The sequence below is a fragment of the Monodelphis domestica genome, chromosome 3 (genome assembly GCF_027887165.1).
Source record: "Monodelphis domestica isolate mMonDom1 chromosome 3, mMonDom1.pri, whole genome shotgun sequence".
NCBI lineage: Eukaryota > Metazoa > Chordata > Mammalia > Didelphimorphia > Didelphidae > Monodelphis > Monodelphis domestica.
In genome coordinates, this window is record NC_077229.1 from 394,466,958 (window position 1) to 394,490,862 (window position 23,905).

General features: G+C 39.1%; 1 protein-coding gene and 1 long non-coding RNA gene across 5 annotated transcripts; one reads left to right on the forward strand and one right to left on the reverse strand.

The window, feature by feature from the left end:
* The first annotated feature begins 7,572 nt into the window (after positions 1–7,572).
* IRX2 (iroquois homeobox 2) lies at positions 7,573–14,235 on the forward strand. Of its 4 annotated transcripts, none has more exons than XM_001363425.4 (5): positions 7,573–8,625; positions 10,233–10,638; positions 11,199–11,909; positions 12,817–12,879; positions 13,634–14,235. In XM_001363425.4, exons 1-4 carry the CDS (start codon positions 8,386–8,388, stop codon positions 12,858–12,860), a joined length of 1,401 nt encoding a protein of 466 aa, XP_001363462.1. In that variant the 5' UTR covers positions 7,573–8,385; the 3' UTR covers positions 12,861–12,879; positions 13,634–14,235. The 4 variants fall into 4 exon arrangements, with proteins under 4 accessions (XP_001363462.1, XP_056680296.1, XP_007486857.1 ...); XM_056824318.1 differs by having other exon boundaries at positions 7,575–8,625; positions 11,229–11,909; positions 12,817–12,883; XM_007486795.3 differs by having other exon boundaries at positions 7,576–8,625; positions 11,229–11,909.
* A 6,825-nt stretch (positions 14,236–21,060) lies between these two features.
* LOC130458476 (uncharacterized) lies at positions 21,061–23,404 on the reverse strand. The gene is made up of 2 exons (XR_008917801.1): positions 23,195–23,404; positions 21,061–21,498 (listed from the first exon to the last, which is right to left on the reverse strand). It is a non-coding gene; the product is annotated as an uncharacterized LOC130458476 (long non-coding RNA).
* Positions 23,405–23,905: the final 501 nt, after the last annotated feature.

Genomic DNA, 23,905 nt, shown 5'->3' on the forward strand with positions numbered 1-23,905 from the left:
CTTCCCCTTCTCCTCCTCTCTTTTCTTTCTCCCTTCTGCATTAGCAGAACAGAAATGTGGTCAATTTACAGATAAATAGAGACAATCAACAAAATTATGCAAGCTCCCAGAAACAAAGGGCCTGAAATAACCACTTTAAATCTTAAAATGCAAGGCTACTATGGGGTAACTTTTCATCTCTCCACCTCACCCCACCCCAAGAAGTTGGTGTCACCACAATAGAATCCAATTGATCTATCATAAACAATGAAACTTACATAAACAGTCAAAGGCTCTAACTTTCAAAAAAATTTCCTCTTCTCACAACAAACTTAGCCATATAGAAGGACAGAAAATTATATGCTTTGTCCTTCCTTAGTTTCTGTGTACATTCAAAGTATTAAGAACTGATAGATAAAAAATGTCAAACCATGATTCCTGTAATGCTCTGAGGAAAAAAAAAGAGAAAGTGCTGAAGAAAAAGGGAAGGATAGAGGAGAGAAAGGGAAAATAGAAAGGAAAGATGATTTTGAGAAAATTGTGGGGTAATGTAGATGCTTATGTTTATGAACACATAGATGACCCTATGCCATTTCAGTGTATATCATATTTAATGTGCATAAATTGTGTCAATTTTTAAAGTTCTCATATATAAACAATTTTATTATAATATTTATAACTGATGGAAAGTTAAAAGATGGTTTTCTTTCAACATGTACATATAGAATTAAATTACGAGTATTACAAAAAATAAATAATAGACAGAGTAAAAAAACTCTCTCTCTCTCTCTCTCTCTCTCTCTCTCTCTCTCTCTCTCTCTCTCTCTCTCTCTCTCTCTCTCTCTCTCCTTCTTTCCTTTACTACCCTCTCTCCCAAAGACGATATTATAAATGGTGACAGCACTGCAGAATCTTGATTCTCTTAGGTAATTCTTCCTAGCCATACACCTGCCCACCTTCCTCTTCTATCTCTTGGGACATTTAACCCTGCAGGCACTGAGCCTGATGCTCAAGAGTATTAGTATATAAATCCATGCAAACACATACACATTGAAATAAACAACAAAACAGGTGCTTTCTGGTGTTTAAAGCTATGAATAAAATATGTTGGAAGCAGCTGCATTAGGAAGGAGGGGAAGGGCAACAGGCAAAGTTCTTTCAAAAATGTCTTGCAGAAATACTTTTTCCCTCCAAATCTGACAACAAATCATCTGTTTCCACTTGCCCAGTAGAGGTATAGAGGAAAAACGATTATCCTGTGGGAGAAGTCTGTGTGTGTTTCTGTGTGTGTGTGTGTGTGTGTGTGTGATTATGTTTAAAGGTGATAGTAACTAAAGTGTTTCAAGGATTGGGGGGGGGGGGGAAGCTTGATGAAGAACTAAGGCCCTTCAGTTTCTGCCTGCTCCTGAGAAGCATCTCCCTTTAACTCTGATCCCTTAAAATAAAACAGGACTGCCCATTTCAATTAAATTGCCCACTTTTCCTTTACTCTGTCTATCATCCACTTTCAAAGTTTACCAGGCGCTGAAGGGATTAGATCTCATACTAACTATGAAACGTTCTTTCCAATACATGTTGGCTGAGTACACAGTCCAGAGGCAAGGAAATGGCATTGACTGACTAGTTCCAGAGGCACTCACAGTGGGGGAGGAGAGCAAAAACAGGAGACATTATTAGGGGAAGGGAGCCAGGGAAGGGAGAAAAGGAAAGGGAGAGGAATTTGTCTCTTGGCCATAGAGATTCCATAATGGGAGAGGGAATAATGAAGAGAAAAGAGGTGGTGGGGTGGGTAATGTTGAGGGAAAGGGATGAGACAAGGAGAAGGAGGGAAGGGGGGGGGGGAGAGAGAGGAAGAATGAATGAATGAATGAGAGAGAGAGAGAGAGAGAGAGAGAGAGAGAAATATTAAAGAAAAATGTAAAAGATATATCATCTTCCTTCACTGCTATTTCACTGTAATCATTATAGAGTTCGTATGAGTGTTGAAAGATGTTTATTTTTTCCTTCCTTAAAGAAAATATTTAAAAGTAATTTGAGAGAAGAGAATTCAGTATAATGACAAGGTAAAACTGGGAATATGAAAAGGTTTGAAGAGGGACAATTTTTGAATGTACATATCTGAAGAGATTTGAAGGTATAAGCTGTCTTGCCCTCAAGTCAAACCGTTTTACAATCTCTTGTCTACAATTTGAAAGCAAAGTTCATGTTGGTCTTATTTGCACACACATCACAACACAACCAAAGATGCATCATTGCAAGCCAGCATTGCATGACTTTCAACATGTGTTTTATGGAAACACTGGTATTTTATTTTTAAAATGATTTCTTCTCTAATATTTTTAAATGCTTCTAGGACTTCTGAATCATACTTTAAAAAACATGACTTATCAAATTCATTTATCATTGAAGATAAATTTTAAAAAAATTATGCTTTTATCTTTGCAAAGATTTTACTCAAAAATTTTTGAGTAGGTTTTGAAGCATCATTAAATAATTTAAGTGTTTACATGGCATCTTATGCCAATGCCATGTTACACATGTGTGTATATGCATATATGTATATGCATGCATGTATACACACAAAAGTAAGGAAAATGTAAGATATTTGCTATTCAATTTGAGCTAAACAGTATAATTTATAAAAATCCTACTTTATTTCTTTTACTGTTTCTTTTGTCTTTTTCTAACACACACTAATGTACAGAAGGGGAAAAGTTAAAGTGTAATATAATATACGAAAATCAATGGGGAGTTTTTTTGTTGCTTAAAAGCATATATTCCACATTCAAAAGCATATACCTCAAAAAACATTTCCTTCTATTTAAACACACATACACACAAAGAATCCACCCACCAAAAATGAAAACTCATGTTTCTCAGAAGCCTTTAATATCTCTAACAACTCTCTTGGATATTCAAATAAAAGAAAAAAATGTAATGTGCTGTCATGTTGTATTAAAATATTGTTTTCCTTCTTTACTAAATTAAAATGGAATTAAAAATAAATTAGCACCGACCCAGGAGCTGAGTGACTCTAACTCCGTCTAATAATCCTCTTTTTAATGTATATGTCAGGGGCTACCGCTAGGTAGTATTGTTATTAGAAATAATGACTAAAATATGAAAAAGAACCCAAGGGAAGAGACTTACATAAACAATTACGCTGCGAGTGTTGAAGAGCTTAGGGGAAAAGTCATTGCCACAGCGCCCCCTCCCACACTCAGCCTGAACTAAAATTTTCTTCAGAAGATGGGGAGGAAGTGGATAGTTCCTCGCATAGTTCCTTGTTTCCCCCCTTCATGCACCCACATGACCCAGAAAACCTCTAAGTATAAGTAATCGGTCTAGCCTTTCTTCACCCAGAACAGTTTTTTTTTTCCCCCCTGGAGGAGAGCCTCTTCAATCAAGCGAGTTTTACAAGTGTTTCTGAGTACCTTTGCCGCAGATGGATGGATCGCTACTTTAAATTGAGAAGTTTGCATTGTTATTTAAAATGATTGTCCTGTGTTTTGACAAGTAATTCGAAAATATGATAATGTCACTAGTTTTTAAATGCTTTTCAAACAGAAGGAAAAAACGCTTGGCGAATAAACAGGAAATCCACAAAATCCACGTGTTTCATTTTTTTTAACAAGTTTTTTTTTTTAATCATCAAATATTCCTTCTCAGCACCACAGCACATTATGTTTGGCTCAAACTCAGAACTGATGAAATCTAACTTAAATCAAATATCTATATTAAGCAGAGCGATAAATGTGTATATGCAAATACCTATACAGATTTCACTTACATAGCCAGTAAGAAATTCAGATTGTAACCCATTTGTACAGTATTCTTGTAGTAATAGAAATGGTATCTCTTTGATCACTTCTGACTCCTAACTTTGTTTCTCTTCAAACTTCTGGTAAAATAAAGTCTTATTCAACAACTTACAAATGACATTCTTACCCTCCTCCAAAAAACAAACAAGCAAAATACCTGTCTTCCAAAGCCTTAATGGGCAAGAGATTAAAAGCCTAATTTTATTTTCATCTGGTGTTTTATTAATTACAGCCAAAGTTAACTTAAGGTGAAGAATAATATCCAAAAGGAAATGCTACTTTAATCGAGGGATAGTGCCCTGAAATAGTGATTATATATTCAGATAACAATGTAGTATGTAAGTTTTAATGTCTATGTGTAGGCATTTTAATTTGCTACAGTTATTACCAATAAAAAGTGCATGTAGTACTATTCTACTGTTTAATAGTGCAAGGTAGACGATTTTTATTAGTAACAGGCAGCACTATGGAAAATTTAGATTTCAACGAAGGAGCAAAATTGCTGGGGGTGGGGGGGAATGCCCCGCAAACATCTTCAAGTCCAGAAGCAGTGAACTAGGAAGAAATAAGAGTGATATGTAAAATCATGAATTCTAGTTTAAAGTGAGAAATAGTATTAAGCCTGTAGAATTGTCCTGTTACATTTAATTGACATTTCAATAGACTTTATTTTCCAGAGCAAATTCTCTTAATTCAAATGGGAAGTGTTTCTATAATAATTCAGGGTTCTCTCTTCTTCCAAAGGCAGAGACCATGCCTTTCTGAAGCCATACAAAACATGCAAATCAAACCAAAGCAGGAACTTGTCTTTTGAAATGGAAATATCATACTCCATTAATCTCCTATGGCAAAATTAGCTATTGCTTTTTTTTTGCACCTAAATTATTCTTTTTTTTTTTGGAAATGCACCAAAACATGCTACAAATATAGTCTCCTGTTATTTCTTTTTGTATTTTTTTTTTATTTGCAGGTTTTCCCCAGTGTATTCCCCCCCCCCAAGAAATACAAAAAAAAAAAAAAAAGGAATAAATCCCTTTAATTGTGGGCTGTATATGGCAAACAGGGCATGCTTTCCTTCCATCTGTAATAATTTACCCCAAGTGTCGTCTATGAACTGAATTACATCGTATAAGAATGGGAGCCGGGTATTTGTTTAAAGCATTCTTCCCGGGACATAACTGTAGCATTCACTTACTAGTATGAATCCCCTGTTATAATGCAAACAAAACTACCGCCGTATTCCCAAACTGAGTTGCACCACTAATTATCAAACACAAGTCACTAAAAGCAATTTATTTTCCTAGACAAATACTTACCTACATCACCTATGCTGGAAAGAATATACATCCTTTCCCAAATTTAAAAAAAAAAAAAGCGAAACCAAAATTGTAGTTTGCAACTTGTTCAATCTGACTTGGGGGGGGGGGGGGATCAAGTCTGATTTTATGATGTGATAATTAATATTGTATTCCCCACTCCCCAGCTTCTACAGCTGTAAAGCACACCACCAAACGCATAAACGTCAGTATGAGAAACATAGCAATGTTCTATTCAGATGCAATCGCCTGATATTGATTATTTCATATAACTACTTAAATATAAATGTGCATTATAAAAGCTCTGGGGTTTATGGGTCCTGTTTCCTTCTGCATTCAGAATACATATACATATCTTCACGAAGAGCCAAAGTGTGGAGTGAGGTGGGGTGGGGGGAGGGAAAATAAAGGAAGGATGCAGAAGAGTCTTTTTCTGCAAACCTCTAAGATGCTTTGATCGTTCTAGATCCACTTTCTTTCCTATTTGAGCCTTTTAAGAAGATGGGTTTTGAATTAATGAAAAAGAATACCTGTTGGTCTGAAACTCTCACCCCCTCACTCCTCTAAGGACTGCATCTCCTACAGGCCATCTGATGGATGTGTACATTAATGAACTCTCTGTCTGGTGGCCAGATTTCTTCTTTCTTCACTAGTGTTGAGAAAAGTGATTGGAGAGAGGGAGAAAGGGGACTGGGGTGCGGATTGGTGGAGGTGGGACGTGGTTCTATGAAGAAGAAAAATCAATTTGGGTTGTAATCTTGCCCATAACTGAGCCAAGGTGAAGGCTCAACTGGTTAACTGTAATATCTACGGGTTTTAAAAAAGCAACACCTTCTATTAGGAAGGCCATTAAACCCTGCCTTTCCACTGGCATGGTTTTATTAGAGTTGTGTATAATGGATTAAAAATAAACTACCTTTGCTAACTAACAAATTTGTCAGTTGTTTCCATCATAGTTTCCTGTCAGCTCCTAATAAATTGCCCAAAGTTTCTTGATTTGATTTATTGTGGGTTTTCTTTGTCAAGCTAATCATAATTATCCAGAATATTTTTCACAAATAGACAAAATTCTCTGCCTTCCTAGGGTGCACTTTTTTTAAAAAAGCATTTTGCTTGGTAAAATACAGGAAATACTCCCTAGTCAATGTAATTAAAAAGATACTTATTGATTCATTTTTTAAATGGAAAATGGGCTAAATTTCAGACTTTAATTTTCTACATAAATGGAATTAGTTTTCTTTCTGGAAAACTCTTAAACAGTTCATTAAAATCTTGGAGTTTAAATAAATACCTGTTAATGTGTCTAGGGATTTAGAAACTAGTGATAAATTAGGGGCCTCCCTGAAAGTAATGAATGCATTATAAGGGGGAAAGACTTGATAGTGTGGGGCAGAGAAATGAGAACAGGAAAACGTTCGTGCCATGTCCATGAAAGGATGGAATACATAGGTATGCATTTTTCACCAGAGAGAAAGCTTGGAATGAAATGCAGTTAATATCCATCAGGTTAATATTTAAGTAAAAGAAGACGGGAAATCAGAAGTGGGAGCACAAAGCAAAAGAAGCATCTGCTGCAATCTGTAGAAGTTAAATATAAAACGCTGAAAGTCAACCTTAAGTGTTAAGCAAAGCGACACACACACACACACACACACACACACACACACACACACACACACACACAATTATTGGTCCAAACGCAGCCTACCCAACCAGTTCATCTCAGCAGCCTACTCCCACATGTGAGTTCTTCTCAACCAGGTTACTCTACATTAGAACGGATCTCATTGTCCTTCAAGAACACAAAGATTCTTTACTTTCCCCAGGTAAGAGAATAAATATGGCACTTAATTGAATTAACCTTCCATGAAACAGAACTACTCTGCAGTCATCTAGGCCTTCTTTCAAAGCTCCCCAAATAAACTCGGAAGTATCCTGAATAAAGAATCCTAAACTCGATATCGTTACGACTAAATAAGCGAATCTTTGCACGCTTCGTGCTTTGGACAGAAGTTGTAGCTCAAAGTGGATCTAGAAAGTTGGGCTACAGCTAATGTGGGGAAAGGAAAGAAGGCAAGTCCCAAGACTGTTTTGGCAACATGCAGGGACAGGCCTATTTTCCACCCCCTTCCTCCCTTTATCCTAAACTATGACAATGTAAGGGCGCGCGCGCCGAGAGTAGGGAGAGAGGGAGGAGGGAGATGGAGACTTAGACAGAGACAGAGACAGAGACAGAAAGACAGAGAGACCGACGGGGAGAAAGAGAGAGGAGAGAAAGGGAGAGAGAGAGGAAGAGAGAGGGGGGAGAGAGAGAGAAACAGAGATAGAGAGAGAGAGAGAGAGAGAGAGAGAGAGAGAGAGAGAGAGAGAGAGAGAGAGAGGAGAGGTGTGTGTGTGCGCGCGCGCGCACGCGTGCGCGCGCCCAACCGAGCACTGGAGTCCGGAGTGGCTGATCAGCAGTATCATCCCTTGGCTTCAGCCGTGTGTTCCCTGGCAGACTGAGAGGGTGGCTTGCATTACAAAAGCCTGCTCTTCCCTCCCTCCCCTGTCTGTGAGAGGCGAAGGCGAGAGGAGGAGGAGGGGGGCGGGCCCGTCTGAATATGCAGATAAGCCGCCGTGACGGACAGCTCCGTTTTCCAATGTCCCTCAGAAACTCGAGCGCTCCTTCCCTCAACTCTTCAGTTCAGACTCTCTATACTTCCCCCAAAATACAGACTTGCAGGCGCTGGGGGAGCTGGCTGTGGCTGAGAAAGAGCTCCATATGCAGCAGCAGCAACAGCCACAGCCGCAGCCGCAGCCACTTTCCTGATTCCGGGGGCTCTTTCTCCCTCTTTCCCTCTCTTCTACTCTTTCTGTCGGTCTTTCTTTCTGTCTTTTTCTTTTAATCCGTTTCTCCCCCCTTTCCCCCTTCCCTTCCTCCCTCCCTCCCTCACCCCTCCCTCCCCTCTCACTTCTCCAGATGCACTTCTCGTCCCGGTTAGTTTTCTGATCAGATTGATTTATTTCTACTTTCTGCCCTTCATTTTCCATTTCCCCCACCCCCTTTCTGTCCCCCCCCCATTCTTTGCTGATCATTCTTATTTTCTCTCGGGTGGATGGATGGGGGGGACATATAACAATTCTTAATTCTCTACATAACTATATACAGACCGAGCCAACAGGGAAAAGGCAAGAGAGGGAGCAAGCAGCAGCAGCAGCCGCCGCGGCAGAAGCAGAGCCAGGGCCGGTTACCCCCTCACCCCCTCCCTGCTTCTGTGCACGCCTAAGCCATGTCTTATCCTCAGGGTTACCTCTACCAGCCCCCGGGTTCTCTGGCTCTTTATTCTTGCCCGGCTTACGGGGCTTCGGCGCTGGCAGCGCCTAGAAGCGAGGAGCTGGCCAGGTCTTCTTCAGGCTCGGCTTTCAGTCCTTACCCGGGATCTGCGGCTTTCACCGCGCAAGCTGCGACAGGCTTCACCAGCCCACTTCAGTACTCTACAGACCCCGCCACGGGATTCCCTTCCTACATGGTAACTACCGCGGAGCTGTCTCGGCCTCTCCCACCCCCCACCCCCAGTTTTCTCCTCCTGGTTCTTTATTTGGCGTTCTTATGCTCATTCTCCTCCCCATCCTCATCTCTGTCCTGTATCAGATGGTTTATAGACTATTTATCCTTAGAAAGACCCCAACCCAAGCTAATGCACTTTAAAGGGGGGGGGGGGGAGAGAACGAGAGACAGAGATAGAGACAGAGACAAGAGAGAGACAAGGAAATAGCTTGTTATGTTCAAGCGTCAATTTTAAGGGCAGTCTGAAAGAATGGCAGAATCTGAGACGGATAGATTATGCTTTTACTTCTTCTATTTGAATCGGAAGTCATATGCCTACACTCACACCTTCCCCTCTAATCCACTTTACTTTGCCACTCTTTAAATTCTTTCGTTTTATTGTATAAAAGAATAGGGATTGAGCAATTAAGTGAGCTCTAAGTATTGGGAGAGTGGAGGTGTGTGTTTATGTGTATGTATGTGTGTTTTAGTCCGCTGCTGAGCGGACCTTCGGGCTGTCCTCCCCTTGCGGTTTTTATTTACTTTCAATGCTTTTGTGCTAATGGTTTAACTGGATTTTAAGGGATGAAAAGGAGCATCTGTTTGCTATCTGTGAGCTCCGCTCCTATACGAGAGGGTTGTGGAGTCGGGAGCTTCAGATTTCACAGTTGACATGGCAAGCCTTAAAAAAAAAAAGAAAAAAATTCAATCTTTAATATGAGCGATGTTTCCCAGAATTTGTTTTGTTTTTATCTCCCTGCTTAATTGTACTACGCTATTCTTTTAAAAATACTTGAGATAAATTGTCTTACCATCTATCTTGATATGAAGTCATCTCCCGTTGGACTTTCCGGTTCAGCAACTGTGGTGGCTAAGTCCCTGGAAGTTGAAAAGTATTTCTGGCTATTAAGTCCATTAAGTAAAATTGCGATTGTTATTCGCCACACCCTCAGTGGAATTCCTAGATGTGCTGACAAGTTATCAAGTTCCACTACAATATCTGCAACTTTCTAGAATTTGGAAGGTTTAAATAAGCGCAATTTAAACGTTAAAGGGCGAATTAAAATGCTAATTACATCGCATTTGAACAATTTGAAACGGTGCATATCTTCTGATTTGCAAATTGGATTTGCAATGCATTAGTGCAGTGAATTGCTAAGTGGTGGCTTTGTTGTGTTTTCTATGGCTTAAAAGTGGTGGGGGGGAAGAAGGTAGTGCCGGTTGTACGGTGGGGGGAAAGGCATCATTTGAACCTTTTGAGTGAAATTTAGATATCAAGAAACTACCTGTAGGCCTACTTCCCTCCCTAAATCTGAGTGATTAGAAAGTGATTTGGAAAACATTCTTAATTTCAATAAAGTGAAATGTTTGGAGATTCGCTACAATTCTTGGTGATTGAAAATGCAACCCCGGGGTATTTGGGCTGAATGTGGGCGGCAGTTTTCGATAGGGAAAAAGGAATTTCAGATTAGAAATCCTAGCGAAAACTGAGTTCACTTCTGCCTTTACAAAAACAAACAAACAAACAAAAAACCCTATTTACTAATAATGATAACAAATTGCTCACCCTCTACCTTTTTTTTCCCCCAGGGCTCACCTTATGATGCTCATACGACAGGCATGACCGGGGCCATCAGCTACCATCCCTATGGCAGCCCCGCTTATCCTTATCAGCTGAATGACCCGGCTTACAGAAAAAATGCCACCCGAGATGCCACTGCCACCCTAAAGGCCTGGCTGCAGGAGCATCGCAAGAATCCCTACCCCACCAAAGGGGAGAAGATTATGCTGGCCATCATCACTAAGATGACCCTCACCCAGGTCTCCACCTGGTTTGCCAATGCCCGCCGGAGACTTAAGAAGGAGAACAAGATGACCTGGGCTCCCCGGAACAAAAGCGAAGATGAGGACGAAGATGAAGGGGACGGGGCCAGAAGTAAAGATGAAAGTTCAGACAAGGCGCAGGAGAACAATGAAACGTCAGCGGAAGATGAAGGTCAGTAAGTCTGCGTACATAAAATCTTCTCATACTGAGGTTTGTGAAAGTCCAACTTTGTTGGAGCTTGTGGAGGGAGTGTGTGCTGGGGAACCCAAGATGTGAAGTTGTTTATACAGTTATTGTTTCAATTCAAAGTGTGAAAGTGTTGTTTTTTTTTTGGGGGGGGGGGTGCTACACCATCTTCTTCACCCCGCCTTCATTCTTACAGTTTTTGCACATTTAAACCTCATAGGCAGGGGAGAGTCGTTTCTCGGTTAATATAGTGTTGGTGCGCATGGGTTTTATACTGCTGAGACGGGCACTTAAGGGCATTTTATTTGGTTTATAAGGCCAACCACCCTTCAGCACGTGGCAGCCCTTGGGAGAAGGAGGGGAGTGGGCTATGTTGGAGGGGAGGGTTATGTGTATCACTGTTGTTCAAAGCAGACGGGCCTGTTTACAAGTTGTGTTGTGCAGCTGTGGGGGGAGAAGCCCAGCTCTGGTGAGCTCTCTCCTTTTAGCCAGGGTGGTGTAAATAACTGACTGCCCTTGTTTTGTCTGGCCCTGGCCCTTCTCAGGGATCAGCTTGCACGTCGATTCGCTTACAGACCACTCCTGTTCCGCCGAGTCAGACGGGGAGAAGTTGTCCTGCAGGGCTGGAGACACCCTCTGCGAGTCCGGCTCCGAGTCGAAGGACAAGTACGATGACATTGAGGACGACGACGACGAGGACGAGGAAGGGGATCGAGACCTATCCTCCACGAAGCCCGTGACCTCCTCTCCTCTCACGGGCGTGGAAGCCCCACTCCTGAGCCACCCCCACGAAGATGCTTCCCGGAACTCCAACAAAACGACTTTGGACAATCGGATTTCCCCGAGCTCCCAGACCCAGGCCATCAAACCCAAGCTGTGGTCTCTCGCAGAAATTGCCACCTCGGACCTTAAGCATCAGAGCATGGGGCAAAGCTGTCCCCCACCTGCTTTGACTTCAGCTGCCCCTTCCTCCACGTCCCATACTAGTTCGGCTTATTCCCCTTCTTCCCTCCTCGGAAGACATATTTATTACACTTCGCCCTTTTACAGCAACTACACAAACTATGGAAACTTTAACGCGCTTCAGAGCCAGGGGATTCTGAGGTATAACTCAGCAGCAGTGGCTTCAAACGAGGGATTGAGTCAGACTGTGTTAAATACTAGCTCTGTTCCCAAGCAGAGCAGTGACTCTTTGAAAACGAGCACTAACCAGCTGGAGCCACATTACAGGCCCTCTAGTTATGAGCCTAAGAAAGGTAGGTGAATGATTGCTTCTTTCTTTTCCTGCTAAGGGCAAAATAACTCCTGGGGAAGAAATACATACACAAGCTAGCTCTTCCTTAGTTAAAGATTGCTTACTGGAAGTATGTGTGTGTTGGGCATGGGGAGGCGGAAGATTTGGGAGTGAGAGAGGAAGGACCAAAACAGAGTGAGATCCGTGATTTTGTGAAATGAGGTCATATAAAGGAACTTCTCCTAAGGAAGGGAAAGAAAACTGGTAAGATTCGTCATTCATTTGATCTCAAAGATCATTTTTAAAGGAATATATTTGCAAAACTCCTATCACTAGATCTGATTTAAATTAAAAATGAAAAAAATCCCAGATTGTTTTCTGAAATCTCCACAGCTGTTTTTTGGAAGTTCCTGGAATGACAAGTTAGAACGAAATGCAAATTAAACTTAGAGCCCCTGGGCAGTCGCTGTTCTACATTTAGGCTTTTGTGTGTTTTGATTGGTAAAAACAAGATTATTCTGACTTTCCAATGACTAGTTCAAGATCATTTTTTGCCCTAGTTTTATCCAAAAGGAAATAATTCTAGTTACTGTCAGGAACCTGGAGGGAACGAAACCATTTAAAACTTAAAAACTCTTCCTCCTTTTGTAACTAAATCCTCTTTCCTTCTCTCCTCCTTTTTTTCCATCTTCTATCTATTCAGTAACCCTAGCATAAGTATCTTCTTTATTTTTTTAACGGTCCTTAAAAGAAAAAGGAAATTTAGATGATGAAAATTACCCAAACTTGCAATGTGATTTTAATGATAAGATAAAGCAGTCTCCCAAACTGTTTAAGTGTATTTGGAGCAACTGTGAGATTTGGTATATACTGTATAATCTAGTTAGCTGGCTGTGTCCTGTGACTAACTGACGGTTCTATTTTGACAGATTCCACTGAAGTCTGCACAGTAGGAGTACAACCCTACCTATAGAAGTGCAATCAGACAGAATGTGAGTAAGTGGGAACATTTTCTATTACACTGATCATTTGGGATCCGCTCCAAGACATATTGTGCAGCTGTAAACTTGCTTAATGTTTATTTCTTGCTTCATTACATGGAGTTTGATTGCAAAGTATTAGGCTTTTTTCTGATATTCTCCCTACATACACACATTGGAGAGATGGAGGACCACATAGGTTTCTTTTATCTTTCCAATACTATTTGAAGGATCATATCCTTCAACTTCAAGGGAAAAAAAAATGCCTACATGTAATATGGACGTGCAATCAATTATATATGTGTGTATGTATGGAACACACACTAACTCCAACAGTGGTTTTACTTTATTTCCTTAAAATGATAAGGAATCCATTAATTATTTAAAATCCAGAGATCATAGAATTCTTAAAAATAAATAATATAATTAATAAAATAGCTAATTTGGTTAGAGAAGCATTGCTGAAACTTCCCATAATAAGTAACTTTTATAAATGATCCTTTAATAAAATCCAGAAATAAGGTTTCAGTGAGCCTGTCCCAGGAATGTGTCTAGATGGTGTAGTACACTCTATGTTATCTTATTCATAGAAGCATCTAAAAAGACATATTTGCTTGAATGCTAAACAACTATTATTAAGTCTGGAGTCTTTTATGAAGAAAACAAAGAAAATGGAGCTTTTTAGATTGCCTAATTTTTCTAATTTAATGGTACAAGTGTGTAACTGAAGAATTTTGGATGATTTGGTTTTTTCCTTGGTCCACAGGTAGGTGTCACAATTGCTTTGAAAAAAAGTCAGCAAGCCATCATCTCTCCCCAGCTAATATATAGAACAAATCTCTAAATCTGGAATCACATCTTGTGCCACTGTATAAAAGAAGAACCCACAGAGCACTATTAAATCTACAGACTAATTCTTTAAAACAGAATTTTGTTGGACATATGTGAGTTTGTTGGTCTAGTATAGTTTCCCCAATGTATGTGTGACTTTTGAAAACAATCTGTTTTTCTCAGGATATCTTGAATTGATCACTTCATTGCCACGGTATATATTCTCTAGGTGTGATAGGATTTACTGTAAAATTTATTTGTAAAAGATGTACACAGTAGAGATAATAAAATGTGATTGAAGAACTTGAGTACTTAAAAAGTGGAAACAAATTTGATATTTATTTTTGTAATGATATAAAGCTTCTAGTAATTTATGCAAGTTGTATTGCAAATGGAATCTGATCTTTTTGTAAATAAATTCTGCCTGGTTTTTATTTGAAACATTGATGGTTATACAATCTTTGTTGGTTGTTTAACAAGAATTCTTTACTAATTTATATCTTTAATTGTAAATAAAAACAGACTAGTCTGCAACAATATGGTGTTTTGGGTTCATTTTTCCTAAAAGAGTAATTTTGTTGAGAGAGCAGTGATGAAATTGACAAGAAGTCACTGCATATTATCTTTTACTATTTTAGATAAAGTATGGGGTATAAACTTGCCCCCTCAAAAATGCTTTTTGGTAGATGAACCACATATATACATATTGTATATATTTAATGTATACACAAATTTATTGCCAGTAAAAAATATGGAGTGATTTTTAGTTATATAAATTTCATTGCCCAAGCACTAAATAGTATTCTTTAATCTTGGCTTTATGATGGTAATGATTTTTTAAAATACCCTTCCTGTAATTAACCATAGAAGTAAAATGTATTTCTCTTGCAAGCTTACATTTTATCTCTTGGGTAAAGTAAATTGGGAAGAGAAACAATAATCTTGGTAATCTAGGCTCACACACAAGGAAATAAAAGCAACTGAGGGGGAAAAATGTTTTTTAAGCCTGATTTATCCAAAGTAGTTATCTCCATTAATCAAATTCCCTAGATAATTGCTTAACTCTCCTTTTCTCTCTGTCCACAGAGAGTGTAAGAATCTTGTAGAAGTGTAAAATTGTGCATTCAGTGACTCCCCCCACCCATTCCTCCTCCCCCTTTAGCCCTCAAAAGTTAAAACAACTTGATCTTTTGCCCCCTCCCCTTTTTATGTACCATTCACTTTCCAAATCATTTAAACCATATCTGAAATTTGTAGTCAAATAACATTTTCTTAGATTAGAATCATAAAGGAACCAAATATATCACTTCAATTTTCAGCAAAATTATATGAATCTCAATATAATATAATTTCAGAAAAGAAATGAACAATCATTTATTTCTTCCTCAAAGATAAATTGAGTGAATATAACTTACGGTTATAAAACAAGAATAATGGCTTCTTAGATTGCCCTTTAATCAATCATACACTTATTTTTCAAGAGGCTCATCTATTTTATTCCATGATTAATAATGTTCCAGCATGAGAGCATTATTGGATCCCAGCGGGGGAGATCCTGGATGCTTTTAGCTGCTTTGGAATGGTCAGTTGGGGTTCATTATGGGCTGATATTGAACAATTTATAAAATCTTGTCTAAACATCTGCCAGCTCAGATAGGCCGACGTGTCTGAAGATGGGAAATTGCTGGACCAGTTGATATTGACAAACGGATCTCTCTCCAGTGGCTTTTTGTTCAGTGAAAATTAGTGGCCTCTTGCTCAGGTCTTGTTAGAAAGGGCATTTGAAAGTGATCTTAGATACTTCAGGCATCAGCCTGGGGAATGTTAACTGGATAAAGAGCCATTTGAGTCTGGAGTCAGAAAATATATTTTGTTTGTGCAAAGAAGAAAGGCTGGATTTTTATTTCCTTATTCCTTATTCTTTTTTCTTATTTCTTGTTATGTATTTATTAGATTTTTAAATGTAATTATTTGGGGACAAGACAATGAAGTCGATCATTGAAAATGAAAAGAAAAATCAAACCCTTTTCCTCATTCTTTGTAACAGAAATGGAAATGATTTAATGTGGTCTATGTATTGGAAAAGAAAGATCTTCACATGGAAAGGAAGGTTTCTTTCACAAGCCCCTGGTGGATACTGTCTCTCTAAGTTGTGATTTTTAACCACAAAAAGAATCAGCTTCTTATCTTTTAACTTACAATCTTGGTATGGAGAGGAGGAAATGAGGAACTGAGTCTCAAAAGTACAACTGATATTTTCATGTTTTAACTCTGAACTTCAATAGTTTTGTGAGCAGAATTAATACCCTATCCCCTCAGCATTTTCCCATTATGTAATTGAACTACTTGAATTTTATTCTTGTGATACAAATTTAATAAATGCTTAGAGGATAAAAATAGTTGACATTGTCACAATTTTACATATAGAAATAGTAATCAAAATGTTTTCCCAAATAAATTTCTACCTTAGAAATTTGCCAATATCAAATAAATTATAAAAGACTGCCCCCCTCCATTAAAGTTAGAAATCCTTCAGGCGATATCTCACCTTAACTATAGAATGCCAATTGTAATTTTAAAAATCCTTCTCAGTTTTAAGTTAGAAATTAAAGATTCTCCTTACTATCACATGCTATTTGGAAAAATACTTTTTACTACATGTAATATGCTTTCCTATTCATGCATACATATATTTCTAGATTTTCTTGAACATTTCAATTTGTGAAAATGGAAAAAGGGGAGGTAGAGATTAGGAAAGGCCAATATACTTCTTTGATGTTTATATGCCCAAAGAATTAAAAAAGATTTCCATAATTTATCTACTCTTGCTAACATTTAGACCTGGATTTCTTTCTGCAAAGGAAAGTAGAAAGACTTGGAGAACTTACTTTTCAATACACACTAGAAATGTAAAACTTAAAAGGCTTTAAAAAATAACTTCCTTCAGAAATTAATGTGATTTATAAAATCTAGATTGTGCAAATGTTATAAAAGGGGGGAAAGAAAGAAAGATAGGAAAGGTAAGAAAAAGGCTATTGAGAAGTTAATTGATATGACTTTTTATTCCCACTTGGTCTTAATCATAGAAATTAAGAGATGGAGGGAAGCATCAGTGTATGTAGTTGTTGGCTGAAGTAGGATTAATCCGAAAAGGAAAAATGAAGACGTGGACTATAAAAGAAAAAACCACTATACATTTTGTTTCCTATGGATGCTAACCCACCCGCTGAGGATTAAGACCTCAAGCCCCTTTCTTCCTTTCTCCACCCAACTTTCCTCCCCAACCCTCTGCACTTAAGAGTGCCTGGCTCGGAACTGCCAAGATAAACCCTCTCATCTCCAGGGCCAGAGGTTTCATTAGAGCTGATTTATCGAAATTCAAGCTTTAATCTCAGGTGGGATCCCTGGGGAATTTGAGCTGTTGTCAAATAGGACCAGAGGCGCTTTCCACTTCGGCCTACTCGGGCTGTGCCTTTCCTTGCTCCCTTCAAATGTCAACATTTGTTCTCAATAAAAGAGTTATTGTTTCTGTAAAGCTGCTCACCAACTGCCTTTGAAACTTGAAAAGAACTTTATCCACCTTTGTCTGATTGGAGCAGGGAAAGGGAGAGGAAGGGAAGACCAGAGACAAGACTGAGAGTTCTGTATTGCTCTGGAAGGCAGACCCAGCCCTGGTGGAGCTAAACTACAATTGGGGCTGGAGCAGGGGGATTGATTCTAGTACATACCTGCATAATGAAAAAGGGAGACAATTTATTCGAGAGAATGAAAACAAGGATCAGGAACCATTTCTTTTTCAGTATACTTGTCTTTCAGACAGACTTTACTCATTAACAAGAAAGAAAAGAATGTAATTAGTTGTAATTTAGTGCTCATGTGCACTTTAAAGAAATTAAGACATTTTAGAGGAATAATTTCTCTATAAATTCTGAAAAAATAAAATGGGTCCTTTGTTATTTCTGTTTCTGAACAGCAACAGAGGCTATAATTTCAATCACCACTGTTGTGTTTTAACTATATTTTATTTATATATATATAACCAGAAAATTTTTAATTAAAAATTTAATTTTAGTCAACCAACCTTATAAGAGGAATATACCAGAGTTAAAGCAATCCTAATATTTTAATTTCTAGACAAATCCACATTCAAGTCTGAAAAGTCCAACAACTCTATCATTATTAGACAAATAGATTGATTTCTAAATAGGCAAATAGGTTTTGTTTTCAAGAATCCTAAGTATGCTAGAATGAGTAAAAGAAAATGCTCTGCTGGACTTTAAATTAAGAATGATATAATGGAACTCTTATTCCTCCTGGAGGTCAGAAGTGCTGAGCTAGACAGTTAGCATACTCAATATGTAGAAATCCAGTGAGATATGAATTTAAGACATATTTTCAGGTGCATTACTGAATACAGCATGTGTTGTGATGATCATCATTTTGATTTTTCCAAATTGAAAAAAAAATCATCTTTAAATCTTTTCAAATCTTTATTGTAGTGACAATCTTGAAAAAAATTCCCCAGGGTTATTACAGGGAAAGTCATTTCTGAGCAAAATAAATGGAAGTTCATAGGCATTTCTTTCTTTTGTCATTAATGGAAACTCTACCTTCCCATCCTTTTTATTTTGAATATTACACATATGGCAGATAAAAAACTGGGAACCTGACTATTGGAAAGAGCCTGAAAACCTTTAATCTCCATTTTTGGTTATAAAAGTTACTGCACCATAGTATGTACTACTGTTGACAATAGCTTCTCATAGCAGAGGAGGCAGTTCTGACAGCTCCTGTCCTGGAATCTGGATCGGGTATCTCTTGGTCATCCCGGTTTACCCTTCCCTCCATCCCAATGAAATGGGTGGAGAATAGGTGTGTTTTTCATTATCAAGAGGGCAAAATGTCCAGTGCTTTTCTAAGGGGAAAAAATAAAACCTAGTACATGTTATTTAAAAGGATAATGGCCCTGATTTAATTATCTGAAATTGGTTACATGGATATATTTTTCCTGGGATTTTTGTTTGTTTTATTTTGCAATTCTGTTAGGGTAAATAAATGAAAAGAAAGCTGGAGATTATTTTCCTCTTCATTCTCATTCGAATTTTAAAAGGTGGGTGTTTAGTATTCCAGTGCTGTTGGAAAAATTCAGGGAAACAAATGTGCCTAATTCTTTCTATTATTATGTTACAGCATTTGAAGTTAGTTTTACAAAGGTGAACAAGTATCCACCCTCTTAATACCAAAAGCCTACACAATGACATGCACATTTTTATGGAGAAAGAAATGGATAATTTATTGTTCTTAACATCTGATCAATTATTAATTGTTAGTATCAAAAACAAGGTTACAATTATTTTCAGCTATTTTAAAAGATATATTTATTATTTTCCCCTCTCAGATCTGGTAATTAGTTAATGCTAAGGTGTAATGAATTCAAAACTGATTTGATCCTGGTGTAGATTACATCCCTTAAGTCTGCTTTTCCCTAGCTTTTAAGCAACCAAACAAGACCAAACCTTCCCTTCTTCAGGTCATACAGAGCTCTCTCGTTCTAGCAGTACCCCTCCCTCCCCCTTCCGCCATAAATAATGATTCCAGAGGAAAAAGGAAAAATGACAAACAAATAGACCGCAGCTGGAATTAATAAGGCTGATCAAAGTTAGTGGGGCTGGAACTGCTCAGAGCAGCAGCAGGTCTGAGTCCCATAAAGGTGCCAGCAGCTCTTGCCTTTTTTTTTCCTCCCCCCCCCCCTCTCCAAGATCAAGAGAAAGGGCGAAGGGAACATTTTAACCTCTGACATCTTCTTGCAGGAGAAAAGGGGGGGGGGGAAGCTTTGGTGGTGATTTTAGACCATTCTTAATACCTTCAAGATCATTTAAGTATGAGTAGTTGAAGATGAGGGAATTGGAGATCTCAGGTGTCCTTTCTCTGACTCAGGAGAAAGGTAAGAGTAAGGAAACCGCAAGTTTTAGTGTGAGTGTCTTTCTATCCTTTATTTTCCATTGAGTATACATGTGGATTAAAAAAAAGAAAAAAGGAAGTTCCCTCATATTGAAAGATTAAAGTTAATAGGTGATGTGGTGAGGAGGTAAAGGAGCTCATTGTGCCACTAAGAACATATTCCCTTGGAACAACTCTGAAGTAGAGAAAACTTTAGAATTAGGGTTAACCAGGCTATGGTGGGGTGGAGTAATATAGGGAGAAATTAGTATTACACTGTGAAATACACCTTTCAGTGTGAATAATTAAGACTTTCTGCAGTAAACCGCTTCCACCCATATATCTTAATAACGCGAAAGACCCTTTTTATGAAGGTTAATTAGCTGGAAAGTACTAACTGTGTGAAGACAGGAATAATCGCCGACTCACATTATTCCCCAAGATTTTAGGTGACTGTTTAATACATCAGGCCAAAGATAAATGTAAGAATAACACATGTTAACTATTTAACTCCTCAACGCAAACAGTTTACTCAGCTCTTAAACACACCTCCTCCACTTTAACGCTGTTTGGCATAAGCCCGTTAATTTAATTAAACCCCAGGTTTGTGACAGCTAATCCCAAACACCAGTTCAAAGCACGTATATTTTTACCCTAGCAATTAAAATCCCTTCTTCGGTGAAACTGTTCTCTCTTCTCCAGTCCCCTCCTCCTTCTGTTCCACCTCCTACCCCCAACCTCCCAATCCCAGCCTCCCAATGCAAACGGAATTGCAGTTCAGGATGCAGGTTAGAAACTGAATCCGGTTTGACAGCTTTGACATCACACAGCTCCATTTTTTGAAACTCTGTTCACCAACTTAGCGCAGCTCCCAGACTGTATGTTTTAATTTGTCACATCAAGGCAATAAAAGGCAGCAATATATACTTAAGCCAGTTAACATAGTAATAACAGGTTAAAGGGAGCAATTAAATGGTAGTGAGTCGCATGTCTGATTTTCTATAGGCATTACCACATCAATAGTACCTTTAGACTGACTATAACTTAGCATGATTGTCTCAATTAGTTTAGCTACATGATAGTTATTGTGGACGCTTTGTGAGTAATCAATGTTACGCAAGCTTATGGAAAGGAGTCTGGCATGTGAAAGAAAGAAATAGGGAGAAAAAGGAGGAGAGAGAGAGAGAGAGAGAGAGAGAGAGAGAGAGAGAGAGAGAGAGAGAGAGAGAAACTGATTACCTTCTTGGAGTTCGTACATAGAGTATCTTTAGAAACTTAATCATTGTTGCAGAAGGAACCCAGCCCTTCTCCCACAGCCCTTATTCCTCCTTAAAGTAATCTTAAATTCTTTCCCAGAGAATCATAGCACCAAGTAAAATTTTACATAACACAAACATTTCAATGACGAGTCGCTGTAACAGCTTTTATTAAGGAATGTTCAACGAGTTTATTATTTTTATTCCTCAGTCTCCGAACTGCAGATAACCTTGTGGGACATTCCCACAGAGTACTATGTGAGCACGTAGGCCAGATCAAGTTGTTAACATCACCACCCACCTAAAGCTTCGCATAATGGAATTGTTAACTAGAAGAGGTGTAAATCTTTGCTCACCTACACACGCATCCATTACGGGTACACACTGGCATGCGTGACTGACTGTAAACGTCATAATGCGTAGAGCAAGGTCTTCTTTAAACCTTCCCGCCCCGTTGCAATTCTCTAGGACTTCTCTACTTCAGGGCTTCTGGCACTAAATAGCAAATCCCAGGTGCTTCTAAAGCAGCCACAGACAATGCAGATTTTTAGCTGGAAGTATACGCAAGGCTTTGCAGTATTAACGCGTTTGTATTGTTTTCTGTCTGGGAAAAGAGAGGGTACACCATTAAATTTTAAGATAAACAAGAGTCAGGAAAATATCTGTTGTGGAAGTTATTCTCATTAGTCCTAACAATGTCTCACCATTAGACAGGGCTTGGAGTCAGCCTATGCCTCTAGATTTCTGATCTGCAAGTCTTTTTTTTTTTTGCATGCACATTACATTTCTGTCATGCTTTGCAGCAGAACACGATATCCCCAAAGAACCCAAAGAGAAAAAAAAAATACCCTGACAGCAACCATTAGTTAAGAGTGCAATGAATAAACCCCTCGCACAAGAGTATCAGGACTAATTAAGATTCTGTTTAGCAGCCCTGGATGGAATGTTAATGTAGCTTTGACTAACTGGGAATAAGCAGGGGGGAAAAACTGCATTTTAAGAGGAATGCTGGGGTGATAACATCTCTCACTTCTTCTGTCCAAGGTCTGCCCAAGCCTGTTACAAAGTCATTATCTCAAATTACTCCTGTATTTCATTTTTAGAGGTTTTTGGGCAAGCAGAGATCCCCTGGCATTGAAGCGCTGCCTTGAGCCTTACAAAGCCAATACTCTCTAAGGGGATAAAGGCTGAATCAACCCACTATCTCTACCTTGGAGAGTTTGCTGGTACCAGTTCCTTGGACAAATATAGCCAGAATTCAGAAGGCAGATTAGGATCTATTGCTGGCGTCTCAGCACAAATCCCTAAAGGCTTTTTGACCCTTTGAAGTTTCTTCTATTTTGCTTACACAGAAGTTTACATGATTAAGTCAGGATTTTACAAGGCTCAACAAGGCAAATTTAGTCACCTCGGAACACTCAACATTTGCGGTGCCCCCCACCTCCACCACCCCACCCCCCTTCCAGCCGAGCCGCCCTTCCTAAAGAATCCAGTTGTCCTGTTAACTCATTTAGGTAAATGCACGCTCCGGGCGGCGCTGGACGTAGTGACTAGTAGCCAGATAGAGAAGGCTGCCGAAAGCTCGCCGGCAGCTTTTGCTGTGGACGAGTTCGGCTCACCATTAACCGAGACACGGATTGAAATTAATCGGCTCTGAGCTGGCACTGAGCACGGCCCTGGCTTTCAGAGCACTCTCTCACCCTCGCAGCTGCGATATAAAGTGGCCCTGCAGGGGTCGAGGTCTCTTTCGTGCCCATTCCCCATCTCACTTGAGTACTTTACACGCCCACTCTCCTTCCGCGCCAAGGCCCCCCGGCAACCCGCCCCACAGCGGAGCTGCACGCTCTCTCCTTTTCCCCTCAAAGGTCCAGAGACACAAGAAGCCCCTAACCAGACCCTAGCGGTTTTTAAACACCAATGACATTTCGCTCCTTGGGGGCCAATGCTATTAATAAAGCTCAGGGTTCGGAGTGTCTTAGGGCCAGTACAAAACACTTCCCGACTTTCTGACCCTACCTGCTCAAGACTACAACATTTCTTTCCAATTGTCCCCTTGCTTCTCCTTCATTAAAGCTCTGAGTGGGGGCCTCCTGGATGATCCCTAGAAAGACCACTTCTTATTGGCCACGGAGCATTAGGCCTCATCACTGTTCATTATTCATGCTTTGGTATAAAAGCTTTGGCTCAGTCACCTCTTTAGGAGACTTCTGGTCTTTGCCCTGTTCCTTGACTTTCCCAAGGCTGTGTCACAGTTCCTTCCCCCTGGCTAGGAAAGGAGCTGGGAACAGTCATAGCAGTACCTCATAGAAGGATTATGTTTTCAGATGACTTTCTACAGAACAGGAAAACTGTACACTTTGATCTGGATTTAAATAACTTCAGTTAGGTGGTCTCCCTCCAAATGGAACAAACTGATATGAGGAGTGCTTTACTTCTCTGTATGTTCCAAAGGCAACTGCCTAAAGACTTCGAATCACAGGATCTGTCTTGACCTCTAGTTCTTGAGCCTCTCCATGCCTTTGGGATTAGAGAAAGAAAGAAAGAAAGAAAGAAAGAAAGAAAGAAAGAAAGAAAGAAAGAAAGAAAGAAAGAAAGAAAGAAAGAAAGAAAGAAAGAAAGAAAGAAAGAAAGAAAGAAAGAAAGAAAGAAAGAAAGAAAGAAAGAAAGAAAGAAAGAAAGAAAGAGAAAAAAACTGATTGAGAAATGCAGATCACCTCTCTTCTACTGGGGGATAGAAAGAAGATAGCACTTCCATTGTGGATTCATGTGCAGCTACTTCCTGTAGAATAATTTCTGCAGATTACTTAAGTTAAAAAAAAAAATAAAAGGTTTAACTAGCTCTTCCATATTCATTTTTTTTTTTTTTTGGTGAGGGAGAGACAAAGCACAGCAAAACTAAAGAATCTGTTGACTAGTCTGGATTCTACATATAAGAATGCTTTAAAGAGATATTGGCCTAGATAGCGTTAAGAAAAGAGACCAGTTGTGGAAACTGTCTTCTGCCTATGGGT

Coding starts and splice junctions, on each gene's coding strand:
- IRX2 (XM_001363425.4), top strand. CDS start 8,386: ATGTCTTATCCTCAGGGTTACCTCTACCAGCCCCCGGGTTCTCTGGCT. Junction 8,626..10,232: donor CGGGATTCCCTTCCTACATG/GTAACTACCGCG, acceptor TTTTTCCCCCAG/GGCTCACCTTATGATGCTCA. Junction 11,910..12,816: donor TAGTTATGAGCCTAAGAAAG/GTAGGTGAATGA, acceptor CTATTTTGACAG/ATTCCACTGAAGTCTGCACA.